Source organism: Talaromyces proteolyticus (genome assembly GCF_021365285.1).
Source record: "Talaromyces proteolyticus strain PMI_201 chromosome Unknown BGW36scaffold_8, whole genome shotgun sequence".
Taxonomy (NCBI): domain Eukaryota; kingdom Fungi; phylum Ascomycota; class Eurotiomycetes; order Eurotiales; family Trichocomaceae; genus Talaromyces; species Talaromyces proteolyticus.
Window position 1 is genome coordinate 1,372,429 of NW_025764284.1, and position 24,935 is coordinate 1,397,363.

The following is a 24,935-nucleotide window of genomic DNA, read 5'->3' on the forward strand; positions in this document are numbered from 1 at the left end:
AAATTTAAATTCCACGCAAAATTGGATTAACTAACATTCCATATCTTTGATAAAGTACAGCGAACGATTAGAATATTGATAGATGTTCATGCCACAACGGCCTAGTTGGAAGCTTGAGCTTCTTCGCTTGCTCCTGTAGCTGGCGATTGGGCTGCGTTCTTTGATTTGTTCGCCGCAGCCATTTGCCAGGCTGGAATCGAAGCAGATCTGCCCAACTGGGAAAGAGGGCTGTTGGTATTGGAAGTGCTGGCTGTTTGGGTGGTGGGGACCGTTACAGGAGTAGCACTATTGGAGGCTGTGATAGATGGCTGTGATACTGGATCACTGACAGGTGGCGCTGGCGATGGAGCCGGATTTGTACTCGAGCTACCAGTGCTGAGTCGGTTGTTCAAGAGCACTTTGAGACTTCGCAGCTCTGTCCCAAGTTCTTTGAGTCGCGTTTCGTTTCCTTCCCGGGCACCCTCAAGAGCTTTGGGAATGCTGTCTTTGAGATTCTTAACCTCCTCGCTTATGCGACGAGTGTCATCATCTCTCCGCCTTGTTGACGATTTCAACTCGGATACAACGTTTTCGACTTCGCGAAGAGCGGCATCTAAGCGCTCTGTTCGTGCTTCTTCTGCTGACTTCAAAGCCGCAGTGTCTGAGGATAGCTGATCGATCAAAGCAAAGGCGCGAGTAAATTGCTCGTCGATACTCTGCTTGTCTTGTTCTAGTTGTGGGGGGGTGGGAGGCGCTATAAGAGGAACGACATATCTCTATGACTAAATGAGACGGATATTCACCAGTAGTTGTTAGATCTACTAACCTTTGCAAGGAAGTATAAACCGTAGCCAACGCCGCCTGTCACCGTTGCCATGATAAACCAATCGCGCCAATCCCTTCTAGGGACCCTGCTCATAGTTAACACATTATTCCAACAGGCCTAGCAATAGCAGGTGCTTACTCTGGAGGCGGCTGCCACTGGCCATATGGGGGATAGCCATAACCGGGCGGGGGAGCTGACTGGCGATAGACAGGAGACTGCTGTTGACTATATCCTACAGGCGCTGTCGTCGTTGTCGTCGATTGAACTGTTTCATCGCCTGCTCGGGCAATAGCGATGTCAATTTCCTCCTGTGTCAGATTCTTAGACTGAAGGAAAGCGATCCGTTTCTCGAGCGGCGACGATGCGACGGAAGGATCTTGGAGGACTATGGCAAATTAGCACTCAAAGGTCATCAAGACTCCTCTAACCAACACATACACGTAATCTATGTGCACACCGAATCAGTATTGTCACAAAAAAAGAATTGGCAAAGAGTCAAGGCAACTTACAGCCGAGGAGATGAGCTCCTCGCGAGCCATGGTGGCAACTCCGCTCTGTGCGAGGATAGTTCGAGATACTTGGACTTTACGAACTCATCCAAACCAGAGCCTGGGTCTGCAGATAGAAAAGATATCACTGCTGCAAATAACGACGCATGTCTCGGACAGACAGTCAGTTTGTCACTGCGAACGGCAGCAGCAGCCGAGATGTGCTCTGGACCTCGGGATCTCTGCTCGCCGCGCTTTCCCCAGAATGGGCCGACCCCGGCACGTGATGTGGGACAACTCGAAAGCCCCCATGCGGCTGCCAAGAGCGACTAGGCTTTGTTTACATCCAATTCACGCCTTTTCTCCTCATTGCTTTTGCCAAACACTGGCTTGCCTTCTGCTTGGATATATACTTTACTCCCCTCGCTGTTGCATACTTTGTACCATTCGCTTGAATACACCTACACTTGCGACCATAATATTGTTTGCCTTTTTGGAAGACGTAACCCCCCGACCCGCGGGTTGGAATTTTCACCATGTCGCAAGATACTGGTTTGTTTAGCATCAAGCGGCCCCGCGAAGTACGAATACCATTTTTGCACACACCCCCTCCTGGGTTCTCTGTTAACTCAAGCTGACTTAGTCCTCGGCCCAGACTCTTGGAAGTGTACAGAATTTCTCGTCATTACCGCAACCATCATCTGCGTTGAAGCGCACCAGTTCAATTGGCTACCAAAACCCTCCATACACCTCACAACACACGCGCTCGACGTCGCTGCTCAATTCTTTAGGTCGGCCGCAGCAGCCAAACTTCCAGCGCTCGTCATCAGGAGGCAGCTTCGGTCATGATGCAGGCCTCTCGTCTGTTAGGCGATCTGTGTCCAGTAACCTCTTTCAAAATGCAAACGTCGGCCGCCTGAGTTACGCGCCTGGCTCTTTCCCCGCCAACTCATCCTCGCAGCAAACCCTCCAACAACGAAGAAGTAGCGTTTTTTCACGACCGTCTATGGCCGGGGGCCCAATGGCGCATCAATCCTTCTTTACTCAAGGCCCTGTTCCAGCAGGTGTTCCAAAGGATCCACGGCCCCTCAAAGATCGCGCTTTCCAGGCGCGAATCGGCCAGGAACTTTTAGAGTATCTCACGCACAACAATTTTGAGTTAGAAATGAAGCATTCCCTAGGACAAAATTCGATGAAATCGCCAACACAAAAAGACTTCACGTACATCTTTCAATGGCTCTATCGCCGGATTGATCCAAGCTATAAATTCCAGAAGAGCATTGAAGCCGAAGTCCCACCGATCTTAAAGCAACTGCGCTATCCTTATGAGAAAAGCATAACCAAATCGCAAATCGCCGCGGTCGGAGGTCAAAATTGGTCCACTTTTCTTGGAATGCTTCATTGGATGATGCAGCTTGCACAAATGTTGGACCGATTTGCTCTTGGCGAGTACGACGATGCCTGTGCCGAAGCTGGCGTGGATGTTTCCGGCGACCGCATTATCTTTCGGTTTTTAACAGGAGCTTATCATGATTGGCTTCAAGGAGGTGAAGACGAGGAGGATGATGTGGCTGAAAAACGTCTTGTCCCCCATGTGGAAGCAATGTCAGCTGAATTCGAACGCTCGAATGAAAAATACGTGCACGAGCTACAAGCTTTAGAAGCCGAAAACCGCGCCCTTCGTGATCAACTAGAAGAACTAGAGAAGAATGCCCCAGACATGGCGAAACTTGACAAAACCTTTCGCATTCTGGAAGATGATAAACGCAAGTTTGAAGACTACAATTCAAATGTACAGGGGAAAATCGACAAGTATAACAGTCGCATTCAGTTTCTAGACGAGGAGACCAAAAAGGCCGACAATGAGCTACAGACCGCAGATGAGGAGCGTACTAGTCTGCAAGCAAGTGTTGATAGCCAGGGTATTACCATCCAGGATATTGATCGAATGAACACCGAGCGCGAACGACTGCAGCGAAATCTCGAGGACACTGCGGGCCGACTAGACGAAACTCACGCGCGTCTAATGGAGAAGGAAGGTGAAGCAAACCAAAAACTCGAAGATCTGGAGCTGGTGGTAAAGCTTTATAACACTCTTGGCTACCAGAACAGTCTGATTCCTGGGACTGCTGTAAATGCCAAAGGTGAGGACTATGAACTTCGATTAAACATGAACGAGGCCACATTTTCTTCTTCGCAACTTGGTGGTTCGCAAAATCAAAATTCCCCAGAAGGTTATCGTCTTCTAGCGGATGCGAATAATGGGTATCAACCCATACATCTGTTGAAGCTTGACCTTAGAGGTGTGGTGAGAGCAAATTTTATTTCGCTTCGAAAGGAAATCAATGAGCGACGCAAAAATGCTGCTGAGAAGGATATCTCTGATCGTGATCTACTCAACGAAATCAAGGAGGCAATGGATGAGAAGCGCAGTGAGATTGAGGCTTTGGAGCATAGACGACGTGCTGCCGAGGAGGAATTTGAACGCACTAAGGAAATCACAACTACTCAAAAAGTGCAATCCGATGCACAAATAGAAAAGATGGAAAAGGAGTTGGCAAAGATGCGTGCCTCGTTGATCGAGAGCGTTCAGATCATGGAGCAAAGGGAGATGAACACTGATGTTGAATACGAGCAACTTACGCTACGCGCCAACCAGCTTCGCGAGGAGCTCCATACTGGAGTCGAGAGCATGCTAAACGATATTATTCGCTTTAAAGTTCACGTACAAAAAAGCTTAGAAGACTACGAAAGCTTTGTCGTTGACGAAGTCGAACAAGAATTGGGTGGTGAGGCGCCGCCAACAGAAGCCATCGAAATGACAGAGGGTGACCTAAATTGACGAACCCATCTGGCATTTACTACCCTCTCTTCCTTCGTGACGATCGATTGGCCTCCGATAGGATCTTCACATGAAGGCGACGTGAAGACAAATTGTGTCTTGATACCTGCCTTCTCATGTGTCTTCTTACGAGTTCTATGAATAAATGATGACTTGGCGAATGTAATACTTCCCTTGATTTAGATACCTTGGTGCTTACAGGAAGTTTGGTGCTCATTCAGCGAACACGGTGTCTTCATTTCATTATCAGGATCATTCTACTGTGCCTATTATATTGATAATCTTGTTCTGATATTATTCACAGCCTGGAAGGTGGCCAAGCCACTAGGAGTTTTATTGTGATTTAATTCTGAGATTCCCCAGCGAGTTTTATAGATATCCCAACTTTGATTTAAATCTAGTTACATTTAACCATCAAAATAGCTCCTCGAAGTTTGGAAGTAGCAGATACATGCAAAAGTTGACGCTTTGCTTCTGATTGGTCCCGTTGAAAGAAGCTACCAGCTGACTAACCAATAGCTCAAAATTTATGCGGATCGCCAGACTTATATTCTAGCACGCAAAAGGCTCGTGGCTCGTTATATATCGTTCTTTTCTTTCTTTTAAACTCCTCACCAAGTTAACTGGATAATGAACACCGATCCATTTATTAGACATGCGTCCAACCCTTCTCGAGCTTACTAGTTACTATCCCATTCCGTATTCGCTCACCTATTCAACTGATGCCGATTCCGTATCATGAGAATTTGCCTGCGTCCTAGCCTTCCTCCACAGCTGCGCTGCAGTTCTTTCGTCTATCATCGCAATGGATTGATATATCCCCCGCGCACTTGGCCTGTTGAGGGGCCACCGGCTACGTTGTGCCGTCCAACATGGTGTCGGAGACTCGCAACTTTTGTTCAGAACAGGAAGACCGCTCCTAATGGACTGCCCTCTAGGGCTAAAGAATTAAACGAAGGCGATGTATACTTTGACTCAAGGTTTTCTGCCTTCTTTCCGAAGGCAAGGAATGATGCCAGTGCTTGGGTACGGCATCTAGAACGATACTTGCCACCAGGCACACGCGCCGATCACTCAAAAGATGTTGAAACTTTCCCGTCACCTGCTTCCACTCCGAATACCACCAAGTTAAATAGCGTTGTCCGTGAAGGCAAGGAAATAGCAGCCATTTTGCACCATGCTCGTCTATTAGAAGATCTAGATCTTCTAGCCTACCTTGGGTTCACTCTACAGAGATGGACCGCCGTCTATGTACTCATCACGAAAATGTTAGATGCTACCATTAGTTTGCAAGAGAATGCACTTTCCATGAAAAGCCTTCCATCCAATTTGAATTGGCACGCCGGGGACATCAAACAGATTACAAGTGACCGCTTCAATTTATCAGAGAATAAAGCGTTGTCCATGACCACTGGATTTGAGCAATTGCCAGTCTCAGTGTCTATGGAAAGTTTAACAAGTGAGCCGGAAGCTGATATAACAGGATCCTACATTATGGGAGAAATTTGGCAAAGTTTAGGTTTCGTCGTCCTAGCAGCCGCGGATAAATCATCGCGGGAGTCTGAATTAGCTATGTCATATGTGTATCAAACAATCGGACGCCTCCATCATTCCGGAAATATATCGGACGTTGTATATAAATATTCAAAGTCTACTCATGATCGACTACTGTCTCGACCCCCAGGAATGTACCTGTTGTCCACACATATCATGAATGTATTGACGGATACCGCATGGCTAGCTCATGAAGCAGAGGTGTCGGCAAAGGCGAAAGCTGCTGGACAGAATTCTCCCTTTCGCCCGTTTAAAATGGGCATTCGACATCTCGGTCACGGTATATGGTTGGAGTTCATTCTTTGGTCCTGCATCGAGAGTGGACATATCAAAGAAGGCATGTGGATTCTTAAACATATGCTGACGACGAATTATGGAGCTCCATGGACAGCAGTATCATGGAATCCCCTTCTTGATCAACCAGATCTTCTTCACGATACAAATATAGACTCTGAAGATTTTTGGCCGCACCCCAACATTCACAGAACTACTGAAGAGATGGAGAACAAATCAGGGGCTTTCCATGGGTTTGGGAAACGAACGATCAGTTCTGAGGTCATAGCAGCCTTAGCAACTCATGCAGCGAATTCCACCAAAAGCTCTGAGATGGAACAAGTTTTCCTCAGAGATAATATCGAGAATATTGCCCTCCTCAACTCTTTTACAAATCCTACCACTGATAGATGGATCGAAAGTTCAACAGCCACACATCGTCAGATAGTTTGCGTTCTAGAGTCGCAGTGTTTAGACACTGCTGCCGAGCCGAAGTCACTTGAGCTCCTGTTAAAGTCGTTGCCTCCAGTTCCGCCGCTCTGGGACGATTCCGTCCCAACAGACTATCCAAGTCTCTCTGTGATAGATAGATTTGACATATACAACTCTTCCTCGATGCTTACGGGTCTTTTACAGCAGACCATGCGCACATACTCAACTCATCGTCAGATCGACGATGCGATGCGAAGTTTTGCATGGCTACAAGAAATTATTGATTCAAGCAAAATGGAACGTATACAGGGATTTTTCCAGAAAGAGAAAGATATCGTCGAGATTCAGCCTGAATCTTCAAATGACTTAATTCCCATGCCTCAAGCTTCTATCCAGATCGATCAGTCGTCGATTCCAAGTATATCTAAAAGTACGCTAGCAGACCTTATAGACTTGATTACTATCAGCAAAGCCTTTAGCTTCGGTGAATGGCTACTCTTCTCGCAGGATGCAGATGGGCCTGCAATTCCTCTTGACTCTTATGGAGATCAAAGTCTGGCTCCATCTCTCCTTCGCTTCGCCTCAGCGACTCGAAATCAGCAACTCGGCGATATTGTTATTCAAAGGATAGTTGCGCCAATTTCACGCAACACATTCAATGCCCTGCTGAACTTTCGCATTTCTTTCCATCAGTGGGACGAAGCGGATGCAATTCTCAACTTACTGTGTCAATATAGACTGAAAACATGGGGCGAAAGCACCTTGGCAACATTGGCAGCTGTAATCCTTAGATTGGAGCAGAGTGTTAGAGGAACCCCACAAGAAGATGCAAAGCAATCTCTTGGTCGAGCCCAGGCACTCTTGGGGCGTATTCTCAACGGTGTCTACAACCCTGCAAAGTTCTCCCACAGTCATCTCAAGGGACACTATAATCGAGCAATTTTTCGATGGTACCTTATTCTCTCCTCAGTTGACGGATCTCTGGTTCAGGTGTGTCATAAGACAAAACTTCGTTACACCAACGAGTCCGGTCGCGACTCATTGCCTTATGTCCCATCCGTTGCTTTCCACATTTTGCTAGACGCTGTCGTCGAAACCCGCGGTATTCGAGCTGGAATGGAACTGTGGAAAAGATGGTGCATCGACATTGAACCTTCTGAAGCAGCTCTTCTAACTGAAGATAGAGCTTTCCGGCTTGAAAAGAGCGCTGATCCACGAACAGAACATCTCAATCCTAGTTTCGATTGGGAATGGTTTCACGAGAAACAGCACAAAGCCGTGATTCCAAACCTTGCCACTGTGCGGATTATTTCCAGAGCCGCCGTTCAGCAGTATAAGGAACTTACACAAGCCTCGTCCCTCGTCCTAAGAGAGGATGTCTATGATGTTTTGGATTTCTGTGTGGAACGGTATCGAAGATTCGGTCTCGATAAAGACCAGATTGAACTCGAGACGAGCTCCCATGTCAGAAGACAGAGAAAATCAGAAGCAAAAAAGAGGAGACGTCTTGGCGGCCCGCTCATTACAAAGTATTACGATAAGGGGGCTGATGACGAGACCGATGAAGTTGGATACACCTGAGGTGGCTGGTTGTTGTGAGTAACTTGTAATACGTATACGTGTATATATTTGTGTATAAATAAGATTTGAAACCGTGAAGCTCCAATCCGTTGATGCCAGGTGCGTTCTAAAGTCTAGTAAATCATCTCTTTTTTATTTATAGGGTAATACAATATCAAAGTGAGCATTACTTAAGGTTTCAATGTCTGCATTGGATTCGTGTCGATTATAGTACATGCATTAATTCATAAATTCATAATATCCTCATGAGTCACTTTGACGACGACATCGAACATTGAATTCCCAAAACGAATCACCACAGGCATATTCGTTGATATGAAAAGTTTATTTCGACGTCCCTCAAGAGTTCGTCTTGAAATAGAATGAAATGACTTTTGAAGGTATAAAAAAACAGGATAATTTGGTTTTTCTGTAACGACTACTGTTGTAAAACCAAAGGTAACCCATTAACAAAAACGTGGAAGATGTGGAATGATTGTCCTGACAACAAACCAATCGAGAAAAGGAAGTATTACAAAATGAAATGATACATGGGGAGTGGAAATGTCAATTTTCCCAGACATGATCATCACCTGGATGTGGGAAAAACGAGCCCATAAACTCGCCAGTTAGAGGGTCATATGGAAAGTGCAGTTCATTGCTGGAAGTAAAGACCATTGAGGGCGGGAAACTCATTGGGTATGAAACCAGCTCTGGATTGTTAATGGAACTGTCGTACTCAGACAATCCCTGTATCTCCTGAGGCTGTGTTTCAGCAGAAAATGAGCCTACAGGCTCCATTCCAGTGCTCCAGTCAAAAGTCTCCCCGCCAGCAGGGCCACTTCCAACGGACGTGACAGGAGCAGCACTACTTGCGGTAGTAGCGACCTGTTGTGAATGAGGTACCTGGTATCGTTCTTGAGGTATGGAATCGTTGGGTAATGGAGGGAGGTCGCTGACATCGAAATCCATGCCAACAGCGATTCGTCGCATGCAATCGTCGCACAGACGCCATGCTCGTCGCGAGGCAGTGCTGTATTCAGACATTGCGTACAGCCAGCGAATAGCCTTTTTTGCGGCTTCGAAAATTCTGCTTTCATCTTCAGGAACATGGACGCAGCCAAAGGACAGTTCTAAAAGCAGAACGGTGGCGGCTTGCATCAGATAGTGGAGAATACACCACCATGGAGCTAATTGGTAAAGCTGCAAAGGATCTGGAGTTTCAGGTATCAGATCAAGCATCCGGGCAGCAGCGTCAAGGGAGACTAATGCCATCTTATGACTGAACGAGGTAGACTCATTCGATTGTGAGTCGCGTCTGCATAGGCACGGCCTACCAAGGGTGATCCGGGCACTATAGTACTGGAAAGCAAGACCCAGCTTTGAACGCACTTGCTCAGCTGAGTTGCTCTCTTTCTGAACGAAGTTAAATGCATCCGGCAATTGTTTAAACCACAAGTCAATCCGTGATTTTAATTCACCGATGCGATTCTCAATGGTAGACCAAGGGAGTTTGACTGCATCTGCCGTGTACACCTTGTTAATTATCTCCTGCGTAATGACAGATATGTCTATGAATAAGAGGAATGACAGTCCAGTGTTGAAAGGTATTTTCTGTAGCCAGTTGGAGCGGCTAGACTTCTCAGAGTTCCTACCTACCGGGTGCACGGGCGTCAAACGAATCAAATGGCTTGCAACAGCTTCCTGAACGTTTTTCTCACGTAGAGATGGATCACTCAAAATTTCATTCACATCTGGATCGCTGAACCTTTCTTCTTCAAAGGGAATTGGCATGGGCGTTGTGCAAATTCCATCAAGGATGCATGTTGCTCTGCCTGTCATTACACCAAGAAGATGTTCGAATGAGTACAGTGCCCACCAGACACGGTAGCGTGATTCCTTTGAGATATTTGTCGTTGTTTCACTCGAGCTCTTCATATTGATCCCAAGAGTTATCGCTGAGCGAACAGCAACACTTGATATTCTCCAAGCTCTAGTAACACCAAATGTTAGCGCGAAATTCAATGCCGTTTTCATGTATACTAACCTGTTGATTTGATCTGTCGACAGGAGGTAAAAGGCAATCAAACCCTCTACCTGAATTTGCTGGAGATCTGGGTGGCTGAAAAGAACATCGCCCGTCATACTGAGATACCTAGCCCGCGTAAAGTAAAGAAGATGGTCCTGGTGATCATCTGCTCTCCATGGGGCTTGGGCTAAATGGGAATGTTTTGCAGCAATGGCAAATATCATGTTCAAGATTGCTCGCCACTTGTCACCTGGTTGACAAGGATTTTCGAAGAAGAATTTGAACTGTGAGCGAAAAAGTGGGCGGTTGATGATTGGAAAAAATGGGTGAACTGTTGTTAGATAATCGTCGAAGAATCTCTCTGCTTGTTCACGAGACGGTATAGCATACATGTCCACGGGGTCAGGGACGCTGATATCAAGATCGTCCAAATGATAGCTCACGGCATTGATTGAAAAGTCTTGCGGTCCGCCCTCAACCATACCAGGCTGTTTCCGCGATCTCTGCTCTGCTTCCCTTTGTACGCGTTGCATCCAACTAATCTCCGAATTTTTGCCAATGTAGCCTGTCGCTCGGACATTTTCGCCCCGATTGAGGTCTTCCTCCACTCGATCAATTGCCTCCAAAGATCCAATGGAGGATGGGGAGGAGGGCTCCAGCTCAACATCGTCAAGAGGTGTGCGTGAAGATGACGAAAGGGGTTCTGTCCTGTTATGCTCGTCATCAGGCGCATATTTGGACAGAGTCGTTGTAATTCGCTTGGCCAGACCATCGTCCACAGATGAGCGCAAATCTTTCAGGAGGCTTTCATAATCATCCGATTTCGAACTGAGTTGTTCCAAATGCCTGCGCAGAGTGATTATCGGTCAGCCACTGACAATAGATTAATCCAACCCGATATTCAATTCTCAAATTCTCACCTTTTTGTCTTTTCTCTCAATCCGTCAGGGTATTGGCACTTGACCTTCAGCTCCCGGCATTGTCTGCATACCGGGGTGTCTCCAGAGCATTTTGTCTTTCGCTGACGACAAGATTCGCAGGCTTTCGCCACGCGACGACTGAATCGAGGCGCAACTCCCCCGCGGTGCCTGGGAATAGCGACTTTAGCGGTTGCAGTCTGCCCTTGCTGCTGGTGCTGCGAGTTTGGATTCTCAATGGACTCTGGCGTCGATTGCGTCTCTCGACTTTGAGAGGACGTCCATGGCGACAGTTGGCCTGTATTTTCCGCCCGGTTATGATTCAGCAGAGTGCTGGCAGAGACGAGGGCAGGTTTATCTGGTGGCTCCATGGCGACGAAAAACTTTTAAGGCGTTTGTTTGCAGATTTAGTTCCTAGAGACTGTACATGCGGCGGCGCACAAGTATCTAAGCTCCCTCAACAACTAAAATGAGTCTGGACGGAGGATCCCATTTAGAGATGGCCAGACTCATAATAGCGCAGAACGCAGATGCGATAACATACTGTTCTCCTCTTTTCTCTGCGGTCAGATGCTGGTGGTAGTGGCGAAAGACAAAAAGCCCGACTCTGGGTGGAGGGCGGGGTAGGAATAACTGGAACGGCTCAGGATTCGCAGGACTGGGAGTGGACTATTTTAATAAAATTATTATTGCAGCTGCCGAACCGGTCCTGCATTCTGGACGGCATGCCGACTTTTTCGTTACTTTGAACCTTAGTTCTCCATATATTTCACAGTAGTGTGTCTGTTTTTGTCTAGAGGCAAACTTGAATAGTTGCCAAGTCTACAATACTGAAAATGACGAGATCTGTCAAAAAATAGCAATAGCACAAGGAGTTCAATTAACAAAAATAGCAAACAGCAAACTGGGATCATTCGCAGGTGCAAAAACACTGATATATCGCAATCGCGGACCAGTGATAGTCATGTCGCGAGGCCAAACCCACTGTTTAGAAGGCTACTGGATGCAACAAAGCTGAACCCTCGGAAGGGGTCTGCATCGTTGACACCAGCATTAGACTCAGACGACAGCCCGACTTGTTTCAACATATCGCTGATCCGATCATCGTCCATTGAAACGGGACTGAGTGGGATGCTCGTGAAATCAGCAGAGAAATTCTCCGCCAGAGCCGGGTCGGTGATGACAGGTTGGATAGGCGCATCGAGTTCACGCCGTGCAAGCGCCTTCCAGTCAATCTTGCGGAAGAAGCGATGTTTCTTGATTGTCTCCAAGTCCTTCGGCATGTGATAGCCCAATCGCTTGTGCGGATCCTTACGGAGCAACCGAATAAGGAGATCCTTCGCATCCGGTCCAAGATAATAGGGCAACGTCAACTTCTGTCGAACAATCTTTTCTTGGATTTTGGCATGGTTGTTGGCTTTGAATGGCGGCGAGCCGGTTAACAAGTCATACCCGAGAGCCCCGAGAGACCACCAGTCGCAAGCTTTGCCGTACGGCTTGCCCTGGATAACCTCAGGTGCCATGTACTCGATCGTACCTAGAGATGAGTTACACCTGTCATCTTCGCTAACTGCGACTTTGCTTAATCCGAAATCAGTGAGTAGAAGATGGCCATCGGAATCCAGGAGGCAATTTTCTGGCTTGAGGTCACGGTAGACGACACCAACAGTCTTATGTAAGTGTTCAAGAGCTAGTACCATTTCGGCCATGTAAAAGGCCGCGACATCTTCACTGAACATTCGCTCCGCTGCAAGGTGGGTGAACAGCTCCCCACCCTGGGCATATTCCAGAATAAGGTACAGCTTCTCATGGTCTTGAAAGGCATAATAGAGCTTGACAACAAATGGATGACGATTAACACTCTCAAGAATCATACGTTCGGTCTTAGTCTGCTCTACTAGCTTCTTATGTACCGTAATAGAGGCCTTGCGGAATTGCTTCTGAGCATAGAGTCGACCGGTAGCTCTGTGGCGTACGAGTAAAACCGTCCCAAATGTCCCTTTGCCGAGGCACATCAGCTGTTCAAAGTCTCGACTAGTCATTTTCCGACACAAGTCATTTTGTATATCGATACTACTCGGAAACAAAACGGACTCCTCTTCAGCAACAGCTTCGTTACTGATAAAATCATTTTCGAGAGGAACCTCATAGCTGGTCATAACTTCGGTCCGGTCGCTGTCAGACGAAACGCTGGCGTTGCTTGAAAGAATGAAGGCCTTGGGCTCAGCAACTCGTGGCAGGTGGCTTTCAGACAAGTTCAGAGCATCCAGCTGCAGCTTCAGGGCGCTAATTCCACCAGACGTGTTCGTAGTAGGCACGGCATTGAGCTGCGGCGACATGGTTCGAGAACCAGCCGCAGACAAGTCAGAATCTTCATCACCGGAGGGCATGGGAGTGAATCCCCTGACGGTGGACAAAGCCGGCGTGCTGTGGCCAACTTCCACATCAGCCATACGACGAAGGTGCTTCTTCTTTTTCTTTCCGGCTGTCGCTTTTCCATGGAGCAGCGGGGTAGGGGCTCCAGTCGCGGGAAAACCAGGCCGGCCTTGAGTCGGTATGCCGTTTTGTTGATTGTGGGGAGCAGCGAGTGGCTTGTCGCCATTCTGGGGTACTTCCATTTCCATCTCAGCATCTACCTGGGAACTAAAGACGTCGCCCACTGATAAATCCCCCATTGTGCAATCCGGCTGCGGGCCCGTATCCAGCCGTCGCATCTGATTAGCCAGACGCTGGGCAGACGATGGGCGAGAAATTGAGTCGAACATGTTGCTGAAACGGACACTAGAAACTCGCGGCTCAACGACGGTCCTAGTTCGTCAAGCAAGTTGAATGTTGACGCAATGAATTCTGCTGGGATGGCAGCGGCTCCTAGCCAAAAAAAAAAAAACAAAAAAAAGCGTAAAGCCAAATATAACTTCTGCTACACGAGCCTCATATAGTAGAATACCTTCAATAGCATGAGAAAGATATCGCAAGCGTTATGAAAGCTTTTACCGTCCGCCCTTATTCAGGACGGACCCTTGACCCCTACCCAAACCACGTTGTCAAGAAGAGCACCCAAGCGTGGCGACGCAGGAGCAACTTGAGAAGGCTCGGTATTGACAGAGATAATCACGCAGCGATCCAGGAAGGCGAGCGAATTCGACGGATTTCCAAGGCTCAAGGGCGAGACATTTGCTAGAAAAGGAGCGAAATTGGACGATGAGGGCGCAGGAATGCACATAGAGAACCAAATTTCGAGAATTTGTGATATCTAAGAAACACGTTAGCATGGGAAAGCCCGCAGCGCACTAGAAAATGTACCGATATTGTATTGCTGGGACGATGGTGTTGGAAAGAAGAGGTCGTAAGCTGAGAGATATATTTTGGCAGGGAGGGCGATCATCATTCCTCAGATCTCGGCTCCAGGCTGCCACCAAGCCCGATGCGGCCCGGCCCCATCTCACGTGCTGTGGCCTGCATTACTATTAGTCCTGTACTCCGCAGGCTATTATGTATTAGTCCGACTGTCTATATTATGGTTGTTATGACAAAGTATCATCTACTGCCCTCTCATTTATGGAGAACATCTCGAGCCTGTAGTAATCACACGTGGTCGGCAGCCGGACCCTAGATCATGTCCAAGCAGTTATCTACGGTTTTTGAAGTACGTGCATATTCAAACTGATTGTACGTTGAAGGCAAAGCAACTCGTCAATGTAACAGTGACAACGCCTCAATCAACAATTACAATTTCGGCTGCTGACAGTCACCCTCTGTGCTTTTATAATACAAAGATGCAGGGATAACCCGGGGTTTCAGACACAGCCGACTTAAGAGTAAGGCTCACGGCCTTCCTTTCTTCGCAAGAAATCCTGCTGAGCAAAGAACGCCTGGGATCTCGTTATCTCGACACCTGCATTCTCTACGAAAGCCAATGCGCTGGGCTTTTTCACTGAAACGGTGACAGTGTGGTTGCCAAAGTCGAGCGTTGCTATGCGAGCAATAAACGTTGCAAGGGCCTCAACGGTCTGATACGAAGTATTTTCCACTCTCTAGAAGAACAAGCATTGGTCGTTAGTATGGTACTTGATGAGATTACTAGCTTAGAAAGCATGACTTACCTCTGCGACTACCTTGACCATTTCTTGGTAGGTATCAACAACTGTCGCGCTCCATGCGGGCTCACCAGATCCTCGAAACGCAAGCGTGATATTTACGCACTGTTTCTCGATTCTTTCGTGTGAATTCACTCCGAGAATACAATAACAGCGGATGCCTTCAATACGGAATTCCTGTTCCACGACCAATACCTGCCTGCCACTTTCTACCGCATCTTCTGTAGATCCATATGCCCTGTCATAACCCCATGTGGACATGCTACGAAATTTCAATCCCCCTTCAGCCCGTAAATGCGCATTTGGCAGATGCACAGAGACCTCGCACTCTCCAAACGTCGGATCTAACGCCTCCGATCCAACGGAATCGGGATGCGCATAGCCCGCTGAAGAGCCGCCGCTCATTCTCCGGCTCGCCTGACTCGCTCGCCTCCGAGTCGGCGAGCTTGGGTGGACATGAGCCATTCGTCGCACCCCAGCAATAGTCTCGTCCAAAAGTCCCAGACCACAATCCGTAATCAGCCCGGCAATGATTCGCACATCGTGCCCTAGTAGTATGTCGGTTCTCCTCGCTCTTTCACTGTCAGTCAGATCCGGCGGCGGGTTCTTTCCGGCGTTCTGGATATCAGTTTCAATTCGACGGTAGAGCTTGCCGTAGTCGATGGAAAGTGAAACGTCATCTGCAGTGGCCGCAGCAATGGCGGAAGAATACGAGAGCTTCACAGACACCGTGCATGGCTGCGCCTTGCCTGGGCGATGCCATGGATCTGGCCCTGCTGGTAGATGAAGATTGGCGTCCTGGAGAAGGACATGGTCGACAATAGCCGGACGAGGCGCAGGGCTGAGATTGTTGTTACTAGCCATTTCCAATGTTTGAAAAAGAGATTCTCGTGTAGTCAACGTCAGATGGATAGACAGGACTACTGATCTTAGCTAGGGTCCTAAGCGTTCGTTAAGAACGGCTGCGACCACTAACCAAGATTACAGCTATGGACACAGAAAGATAGCTAGCTAGCTGGAGCTGTCACAGACTCATGGGAGAGAGCGAAATAAGAGTGATCAAGGCGGGGCTCGGCGATGGACCAATATACGTCAGTGGAGCTCTGAACGTTTCCCTTGTGTTCCGCTCCAGGCATTCTTTTGCCCCGCACGTTGGCTTCGAATTCTTGGACTCTTTATGAATATTATCGCCAGATTATACTGTGACGACCATCTACAGGTGTAAAAACGAAACTGGACTCAGAATAAAAATTCATTTGATGTCATGTCTTCGTTAGCTTCAAACTGCTTTCAAACCTCTTTCTCCCACGCAGCAACTATTAAACCATCCATCAGTAGCTAATTACAAAAACACACAAAAAGGCAAAATAAAAGAGATTCTCCGCCAAGTGCGTGTCAATTTGAAGGTTTCATAAATATTTAACCGGCATTCCAACTCAATTTGCTCAAGAATAAACAAGCCGCCAGAATAAGGATCCTTGCTCATCAAGGATCTGACTCTCGAATGCTCCATCAACTAACACTGAAGTCATCGTAGTCTAATCAATTTTCAATGACATGTCATGCAAATAGTGCCGTAGTTAGGAAAGCCGAGTATTTTCATTCCATTCAGAGCGCTCAATCCTGAGCTAGACAATCAATCCATTTACTAGAATTCTCTCTCCATCATCCTTCGAGGGCGAGTCTCATGCAGTTGTACCAAAGTAAATAGTTACCAGCAGTATGCAAGGCTAGCGTATGGCGTCATACAGTTTAAGCAAGCGGCTGTAAACTACCAATATGAACGGCGATCATATGCTGCGTAGTCACCCCGCGGAGGACTGCGTGGACGGCCATATGGTGGTCTTCCAGCAAAATATGGGTCGTCGTAGTGGCGAGGAGGAGGTGGTGGAGGAGGATAAGGGTCATCGTAGGGGCGGCGAGGAGGCGGGTAGTCCTCTAGACGTGCACGGGGAGGGGTTCGCCGTCCATATCCATCTCTCTCATAGTAGTCTCGGCGAAGTGACTGAGGGGATCTCTCGCGGTAATGACCTCTAGGGCTATAGCCGCGGGGTGGAGGACGTCGGTCATAGTCATCCATAGGAGGATATCCACGGCGCGGAGGTGACCGAGATCGATAAGGGTCGCGAAACGGGGCGCGGTCTTCTACAGGCTGAATCTAGAGGGGGTTAAGACGGAGAAAGCTTGTCAGAAAGAATTTTTCAACGTACGTCAGACACACATGTGACTTGAGAGCCTTTCAACTCTCTGCCATCCAGTTTCTCGACAGCTGTTTTCAAGTCGGCAGCCGATTGGAACTCGACAAAGCTGTGTTGTGAAATTCAGCGAACTAGGCTTATACGAGCTTTTCAAGCCACATAATGTACTCACCCTCTACCGTCACGCTCCCGAGTGGTCTCAGAAAAGACTACATCCAGTCCAGACTGACGAGCAAAGTCTTTGAGATCCTAGAAAGCGATTGATTGTCAGCTTTTGCTCATTTATACATCTGGTGTTGGTATGCAGAGCAAAAATTGACTAGTCCAAAGAGACATTCACTTCATGTTTCGTGCTATGCCATAAAGCAATCAGACAGTATGTAATATCATATGGGAATAAACATGGGATCATGGGCTCTTGGTATAGGCTGCCTACCTGCCAGCTAGTTTCAGAAGGAAGACCTGAGACCTGCATGCGGAACACCGTTCGGCGAGGCTTAGATGCACCAAAGCGGTCCGATTGGCCATTGAATGTTTCTTTGTGACGAGGTCCTCGTGCAAACTGGACTGTCAGTCTTTCCCCTTTAAAGTCACTGCCATCTGCAAGATCAATTTTAGTTAAACGCGGAACTTTGGATGGGTTTGGGACGCAGGTTATTTATTACGTACGAAAAGCTAGCAAAGAGTAAGATATTATTAGCAAACTCTCGTCATATCATATATTTCTTGGAATGTCACATACCTGGAACAACGTCGCGAGCATCCAGCGCATCTTCGTACTCGATAAAGCCGAAGCCGCTCATCAATTTGATTTCCGTGATTTTGCCGGAGCCATGTGAGCTAAAATGGTCTTCGATATCCTGTTTGGTAACTGGAAGGAACCGCACGCCCGGAGGGGCGCAATTGAAACGTCAGCTCTTGGTGGCCTAGCGTGCGGTCCAGGGGAAATGCGGGAAATAATATTGCCCAAAGCCATGGAAGGTAATTAGATATCGTCTCCGACCGTGGTCCATGTGAACACTGCAATATGCAAGCCCGATATCTTCCTATCCATGCGCCAAGGACATGGGGGGCCCAAGAAGAAGACGAAAGGAGAAGAGTGTATCCAAAAGAAAAGTTTCATGAAGAACGAGCGTTGGGAGAATCCGACCAGGAAGGATGGAATCTCAGGGTAGACTGATAAAGGCCTGCGTACCATTACGGGGAAGATTCCCAAGATAAAGCCGTGTGGAAGAAACCTCACTCATGGCTGGAGACTGCTGGTATTGCTGACCTCTGGAAGACTCCAAAAATTTCAATAAGCCACCGCTTATTTGTGTGGATTATGGAGGGACGGCCAGGTATTCGCACAGTCGACAGTGACTCAGGAGGTGAAAATATGAGTATTTGGATGGCAGAGGCCCACGGCAGCCGGAGGCGCTTGCGTCGAAGTGAGATACACTCACCTCGGCGCTAGAGGATATCCACAAAACTCGTCGACACGGATAGGCGGTAGTGATTGACACGGTCGAGGATGTCGGTAACAAGAGCTGGTGTTGATGGGGTGGTGATGGAGATGGAACGAAGAGAAGCCTCGCAGATTGTTGCAGGCGAGAAAAGAGGAGGCTGAGGCGGGCGGTGTCGGTGTCGGTGTCTGTCGGGGCTAGCTAAACAGCGCTTAACGCCCTGGCCAGCTTCGCAGCGATCCACGTGGGCCCGCTCCAAAAACTGGCTCTCTTTGTCTCAAGACTGTAAGACCGCAAGACTACGAGAGAGCGCCTTTCCTAGGGATGGCTTCTTGGTCGGCGATGCTCGATAGAGGCCACGCATCGCGTGCCATTATCGTCGAAAAGCCAAGGTTGAAAGGGCGAAGTCAAAACGTGACCAATCCACGGTTCGGCCCTTTCCAACCCCGTGGGGCTGTCGATTGATCATTGGATGCCGGGTATAGCCTCAACATGCCAAAACGCTGCTTATGCTACTTAGGTCTTGTGCAGATAACCTGGGTGAGTGCTTTTTCTCCATGAATGTTTAAGTTACAGTATAATATACTATCCGTGTCTCACCAACGAACTGGCAACCACATCATTTTCCGTGGCTGTATAAAGACTAGCGACTATAACAACGTTGAAGTTATATTGTCCAAGCCTATATCTATTTGTGCATTGTAATACATAGAGCCAGTAGGCAGGGCGGCTATCCCTGGCCAACGGAATACATGTACCAAACGCGATACTCCGGGCTGTCCCCGAGCATATGCATTATTTTACAGATAGCAGCAGTGACTGCCGCTGTCGTCTAACATGTACCTTAGGTGATGAAATATTTGGGGCCCTCGCCGCCTTGGGGCGTCTGCCAATTGATATCCTGGGTCGGGACCTTGATGTCACAGGTCTTGCAGTGGATGCAACTGCAGATATATTAGCAACGATGTGGAACAGAGAATCAAGGAACTCACTTTTGCGCATTGATTTGGAAGCGAACGCCTTGCTCCTTTGACGGGTCCTCGATATATTCATAGACGCCGGCAGGGCAGAATCTGTTCTCCACTCCTCGGTACTTTGGCCATGCTGCGTTAGTATGCGCGTCCCAATCCTTAACCTGGAGATGGACGGGCTGGTCTTCCTCGTGGTTAGTGCCGGTGCGACTGACACTAGTCAGAATATCGAAGCTGAGAACACCATCAGGTTTAGGGTATTCAATCTTTTCACAGTCAGAAGCTGGCTTTGTAGCCGCTGCATCAGTTTTGTGGTGCTTTAGTGTCCATGGAGCTTTGCCACGAAGAATAAACGCGTCCAATCCCGAATACAGAATTCCACCGTAGATACCCAAAGGTGTGCTAAAGGAAGGTCGCATATTTCGTACTTCATAAAGCTCTTTCCAAATCCAGGATTTTCGCAAAGCCTCTTCGTAGCTATATAAAAAGATGCTACCTTCGCCATTTCCTTGCAAAGCAGAATATGTAGCTTCTGCGGCAAGCATGCCAGATTTGATTGCCGTGTGTGTACCCTTGATCTTGGGGACGTTTAGGAAACCTGCGGTGTCCCCAATCAGGGCGCCACCGGGAAATGCTACTTTGGGAATTGACTGGAAGCCGCCTTCATTAAGGGCCCGAGCCCCGTATGAGATACACTTGCCGCCTTCAAGAACTTCTTTGAATAAAGGATGATGTTTGAGTTTCTGAAATTCTCCGTATGGTGAAAGCCACGGGTTAGGGTAGTCCAAGCCGACAACCAGCCCAATGCTGACAAGGTTATCGCCAAAGTGGTATATCCAAGCACCTCCGTAAGTGTCCTTAGGCAAAGGATAACCCATTGCATGAACAATTTCGCCAGGTCTAAACTTTTCCGGTTGGACTTCCCATACCTCTTTGATCCCTAGTCCGTATGTTTGTGGCTGACTGTCTCGGCGAAGATCAAACTTCTTGATGACCTGCTTCGTCAAGCTACCATGGCAGCCTTCGCCGAGCAAGGTGACTCGGGCATGGAATTCCATTCCCCTCTCAAAGTTATCTTTGGGCTTTCCATCACGACCGATACCCAGATCATTTGTTGCCACACCAAGCACGGAACCGTCTGGCTTGTACAAGACTTCGCTTGCAGCAAATCCCGGGTAGACTTCCACTCCTAGCTCTTCAGCCCGTTCTCCCAACCATTTAGTGAGTTGACTCAAACTAACAATATAGTTTCCGTGGTTGTGCATTTGCGGCGGCGCAGGAATTGGGAATGAGGAGTTTTTAGTCAGAAAGCGCATCTTGTCGTTCTTCGCTGGTGTGACATTTTCAAATCTAGAGGGGTTGTTCTCGTCAAGCCAGTCGGGGAGAAGCTCGTTCAAAGCTGTAGGTTGAAGAACATTTCCGGAAACTATGTGAGCCCCCAGCTCACCTGCCTTTTCCAGGAGAATGACTCGGAACTCCTCGTTGCCGGCCTCATTTGCGAGTTGCTTGAGGCGAATTGCAGCTGCAAGGCCTGCAGGGCCTAGTGATTGAAAGAAATTTTGTGAGTGGCAACCCAACCAATATCTAAGTTGGATGGTCCTTACCTCCTCCCACAATACAAACGTCTACTTCATCTGACTCTCTGTCGAGCTTGGTGGGATCGAGAGTCTCCTCTTCTTCCACATCCCTCCTTCGGGCTGATTGAGAGAAATCCCGTGTATTTGCGTAGCCATACTGTGTTTTACAAGCACCCGTCGCAAAGCATTGGCGCTTCGGCGGTCGGAGAGAAGAATGGCGTCCAAGACGGTTGACTGCCGAGAGCGATGAGGCCGAGCGCCATCCCCATGGTGAAACACGGATCTCGCGACTCAACAGAGGCAAGACGGCTCGTTTTGAAGCCATTGCCAGGTCCCAGCAGTGCGAGAAGCAGGTTCTTGGAGGGTAGTTTCAATTCAATTAATGCATCGATGCGAGCGATATTTTTGCGGTTACTCGACATGTCCCGGACCCCGGCTATCAATCGGCAGCCGGCGGCCAATAGGCGTCGAGGCGATCTAATCCAGTCACATGCAGGAATCCATGCGCTCTGGATGGCGTCATGACACGTCCGTGGCTGTCCATCTGCATTGTTATTATTAGATTTTTACTTATGGCTACGGTCAGGAAGTTCAAGAGATCATCATCTTGCGGCTCAAAATCAGCCAGTACTTACGGTACCATGATACTATGTAGCCTATACAGCGTACACCCCGCGTATAGCCGTCCTACGTAGACTACATACTAGCCTACTGCTCCCACTAGTGCGTCGTGCTTGCCATGCCAAGAAGACGCCCAAAAAAGGGAGCGCCAAGAGAAGGAGCAGTTTCAGCAACATTCCACATAATAATCACAATATTGTATTCATGATGATTGTTCATGCTTATTATTATAGAAAGAATCAATAACAAAACACCCGATGATATTACAAGCGTGGCAAACACACTGTTATTTCGTAGGTTTCGCGATTACCGGGTGGCAGCGATGTCGGCACCTCCAATAGCAGCCTGGCGGTGCACGTATTTACATACAAACTGCGATCTTTTGCACAACATCGCACGGATTATCGAACAAAATCACCAAAAATCGAAAAACGGCATTTTCGCGAGGCTCACGATGACAACAGCAACAAAACGGCATCGCCATGGACCTGTTTGCCTGCTCGTTGGTAAACACGGCGGCAAAGGACAGGCAGGTGAAGGGAAGGGGAAAAAGGGAAAAGAAAACTAAAAGTTGGAATTCAGAAGGAATCTTTTGTTCGCTTTTCCCCTCCAAAAGCGGCGAGCGGTTGTCCTGGGACGGATAAGGATCGTCTGCAAGCAGTGATTGGGTTGAACAAAGAGTGGGCGGCGGGGCTGCATTGTTCCGGGCGACAGCCTCTGAGTGGCCGATAAGACAAACGACGTCTTACCAGCACCAGGCCTAGACAGGGCGCGGCTGCCAATCAGAAGTGGCCATCGGGCGTCTCGGGGGGGATTGCGAGGCGATCCCTCCCTGCGGTCCATGCAGGTGGGGCGGTGCCGGCCAACCACGGCCCTGCGCGCGCAGATTCGCCCACAAGGCAGCAGTGGCCCACCGCGAGACGCCGCCAAGCGAGCCGCTAGTAATCCACTAAACCGCGTCGGGCCTGCTGGAGCCGTGGAAACGGCTGCGCAGCCTGAAAAGATCCAGCGCTGCTTTAGCCGCCACCGCGGGCCAGCCCCCCTGAAGCCAGCTGTATAAAAGGAGCCCGTCTCCCACTCCCGCGCTCTGCTCGAAATCTTGCTCTCGGTCTTGGCACCACGCGGAAACGCTACAACGTCACCTTCTTCCCCTTCACCATCTCCATCGCCATCACCATCTCGCTGCCTCTCCCTCAGCCCCTCCTCTCTCCACATTCCGAGCCATCTGTCCTCGTTGGCTACTGCAGAGCGTCGCTATCCTGCACCCTGCGCTATTAATCCCCTTGGGAAGAAGGTTTTTAAGACGCCACTCACATCCTAAGCAAGATTCGACCATCGTCGACCACCCAAGGCGCCTCGAGTCGCTTGCCTCTCTTTTTGTGCTGCAGATAGACATTCCAAATTGAAAGAAAACTCATACCAGGTCACACCACCAAAGAAAAAAAAGGATTTGAGATTTGATATTATCCCTGTCGCTGTGCTTTTTCTGTTACCCCAGATCTTAAAACGACGACAACGTTCGCCTAGTGCATCGAAGTCACCTGACTTCGTGGCTGGTTGGGTCCTTTCGTCCGCCTCACTTCGCGAGATAACCTCGAGACCATCCTCGTTCATCTCGACGTTGTCGCGCCGTTGTCTAAAACCCCTCTTCCAATTCAAAACATCGCTTTATCAGCGGAGCAGCAACTGTAGGGGAGGCATTTAGTTGTTCATCTCCACTCAGGTAGGCATACTTCATATTCACCTCGTCTTGTAGCATCTCTACCCTCTGCTCCTCAATCCTGCCTTGTCTTCCATCCGCTGTCGCATCTCCCAAAGTTTTGGTCTGACTCGCCAAGTTCCCCCAGTCTGCTATCATCCTGGCCTCTTCGCAGACGGCAGTATCTCGATAATAGTCTCGTCAAAGACTGCGGTATACTCGCGTGTCACAATGGAATCGCTTACTACCCATCCGTCGACCGCACAACAGGCCAAAGCCTTCACCTCAGCATCATCGCTCTCTTTCCCTGGTGGAGCCGGGGAGCTCACTCCGCCCTCCTCAGAGAAGGATGGACACATGGCTGGTCTGAACGGTCAGCAGCAGGGAGTGAATGCCAATGGCAACGGGGTGACACCCGCAACTCCTGCTGCCACCCCAGGTGCGAATAATGTGGGGAGCGGCATTGTGCCTACGTTGCAGTGAGTATACACTTAGCTGTCTTTTCTGGCCCACCAGAAAGCTGAACAGACTTTTTTCAAGAAACATCGTCGCCACCGTCAACCTGGACTGTCGTTTGGATCTTAAGACCATCGCACTCCATGCACGAAATGCGGAGTATAATCCAAAGGTACTTGCTACACAGTGCTTGAATCTGATCCACAGATTAACTGAAGTATCTCTTCATTTAGCGTTTCGCTGCTGTGATCATGCGTATTCGTGAACCTAAGACCACCGCTCTGATTTTTGCATCGGGCAAAATGGTGGTCACCGGTGCCAAGTCCGAAGATGACTCGAAACTTGCTTCCCGGAAATACGCTCGTATCATTCAGAAGCTTGGTTTCAACGCGAAGTTCACCGACTTCAAGATTCAGAACATCGTTGGTTCTTGTGATATCAAATTCCCTATCCGCCTCGAAGGTCTTGCCTCCCGCCATCACAACTTCAGTTCCTACGAACCTGAACTGTTCCCTGGTCTTATCTACCGCATGATGAAGCCAAAGATTGTCCTCTTAATATTCGTCAGTGGAAAGATTGTCCTTACCGGCGCCAAAGTCCGTGAGGAGATCTATCAAGCTTTCGAGCTGATCTACCCTGTGCTTTCTGGTATGATGACCTATTCATCCTACTTTGGACTTTTCACTAACACCACACAGATTTCCGTAAAACTTAAGGGTCGGTCAATCAGTGAGGTAGCTATCTTTGTAGTTACTTCACATTTTTTCCCTCCCTCCTGTATTAACACTTTGTTTTTTCAGGATCCGTCGGGATGTGTCGCCCACCGTCTGCGCTTAGCAATGCCGGTCACACTGAATACTCCCGCTTGATCCCTCTTTTACGATTGGTTCATGTTTAGCATTTACACGGCGTTTTAGCGATTCGATTACCCAGTTTCCATCATACTATGTTTTAAAAGAATGGTCCAGTTA

At 48.5% G+C, this 24,935-nt stretch overlaps 9 protein-coding genes across 9 annotated transcripts; 3 read left to right on the forward strand and 6 right to left on the reverse strand.

Annotated features, from left to right (window-relative positions):
* Window positions 1–101: 101 nt before the first annotated feature.
* On the reverse strand, window positions 102–1,344 carry BGW36DRAFT_429240 (peroxisomal membrane anchor protein conserved region-domain-containing protein; the record flags this gene model as incomplete). The annotated part of the gene is made up of 5 exons (XM_046220663.1): window positions 102–755; window positions 806–890; window positions 944–1,190; window positions 1,244–1,250; window positions 1,315–1,344. The coding sequence occupies 5 exons, from the start codon at window positions 1,342–1,344 to the stop codon at window positions 102–104; spliced, it is 1,023 nt and encodes a 340-aa protein (XP_046070502.1).
* Window positions 1,345–1,649: 305 nt separating this feature from the next.
* Window positions 1,650–4,582, forward strand: BGW36DRAFT_382542 (HEC/Ndc80p family protein). Its single transcript, XM_046216557.1, has 2 exons — window positions 1,650–1,874; window positions 1,949–4,582. Exons 1-2 carry the CDS (start codon window positions 1,830–1,832, stop codon window positions 4,133–4,135), a joined length of 2,232 nt encoding a protein of 743 aa, XP_046070503.1. The 5' UTR covers window positions 1,650–1,829; the 3' UTR covers window positions 4,136–4,582.
* A 119-nt stretch (window positions 4,583–4,701) lies between these two features.
* On the forward strand, window positions 4,702–8,151 carry BGW36DRAFT_382544 (uncharacterized protein). The gene has a single exon (XM_046216558.1). It carries the CDS (start codon window positions 4,874–4,876, stop codon window positions 7,973–7,975), a length of 3,102 nt encoding a protein of 1,033 aa, XP_046070504.1. The 5' UTR covers window positions 4,702–4,873; the 3' UTR covers window positions 7,976–8,151.
* On the reverse strand, window positions 8,146–11,524 carry BGW36DRAFT_323065 (putative C6 transcription factor). The gene is made up of 3 exons (XM_046212683.1): window positions 10,904–11,524; window positions 10,002–10,829; window positions 8,146–9,947 (listed from the first exon to the last, which is right to left on the reverse strand). Exons 1-3 carry the CDS (start codon window positions 11,269–11,271, stop codon window positions 8,522–8,524), a joined length of 2,622 nt encoding a protein of 873 aa, XP_046070505.1. The 5' UTR covers window positions 11,272–11,524; the 3' UTR covers window positions 8,146–8,521.
* Window positions 11,525–11,569: 45 nt separating this feature from the next.
* BGW36DRAFT_382546 (putative serine/threonine protein kinase) lies at window positions 11,570–13,796 on the reverse strand. The gene has a single exon (XM_046216559.1). The coding sequence runs from the start codon at window positions 13,663–13,665 to the stop codon at window positions 11,863–11,865; it is 1,803 nt and encodes a 600-aa protein (XP_046070506.1). The 5' UTR covers window positions 13,666–13,796; the 3' UTR covers window positions 11,570–11,862.
* Window positions 13,797–14,412: 616 nt separating this feature from the next.
* Window positions 14,413–16,125, reverse strand: BGW36DRAFT_323070 (uncharacterized protein). Its single transcript, XM_046212684.1, has 2 exons — window positions 15,004–16,125; window positions 14,413–14,934 (listed from the first exon to the last, which is right to left on the reverse strand). The coding sequence occupies exons 1-2, from the start codon at window positions 15,859–15,861 to the stop codon at window positions 14,713–14,715; spliced, it is 1,080 nt and encodes a 359-aa protein (XP_046070507.1). The 5' UTR covers window positions 15,862–16,125; the 3' UTR covers window positions 14,413–14,712.
* Window positions 16,126–16,768: 643 nt separating this feature from the next.
* On the reverse strand, window positions 16,769–17,998 carry BGW36DRAFT_429246 (uncharacterized protein; the record flags this gene model as incomplete). The annotated part of the gene is made up of 6 exons (XM_046220664.1): window positions 16,769–17,155; window positions 17,208–17,304; window positions 17,368–17,444; window positions 17,632–17,795; window positions 17,865–17,870; window positions 17,938–17,998. 6 exons carry the CDS (start codon window positions 17,996–17,998, stop codon window positions 16,769–16,771), a joined length of 792 nt encoding a protein of 263 aa, XP_046070508.1.
* Window positions 17,999–19,484: 1,486 nt separating this feature from the next.
* BGW36DRAFT_398613 (electron transfer flavoprotein-ubiquinone oxidoreductase mitochondrial precursor) lies at window positions 19,485–21,513 on the reverse strand (the record flags this gene model as incomplete). The annotated part of the gene is made up of 3 exons (XM_046218429.1): window positions 19,485–19,584; window positions 19,633–21,151; window positions 21,216–21,513. The coding sequence occupies 3 exons, from the start codon at window positions 21,511–21,513 to the stop codon at window positions 19,485–19,487; spliced, it is 1,917 nt and encodes a 638-aa protein (XP_046070509.1).
* A 2,226-nt stretch (window positions 21,514–23,739) lies between these two features.
* BGW36DRAFT_398614 (putative RNA polymerase I and III transcription factor complex component Tbp) lies at window positions 23,740–24,679 on the forward strand (the record flags this gene model as incomplete). Its single annotated transcript, XM_046218430.1, has 4 exons — window positions 23,740–23,987; window positions 24,049–24,136; window positions 24,198–24,612; window positions 24,663–24,679. 4 exons carry the CDS (start codon window positions 23,740–23,742, stop codon window positions 24,677–24,679), a joined length of 768 nt encoding a protein of 255 aa, XP_046070510.1.
* Window positions 24,680–24,935: the final 256 nt, after the last annotated feature.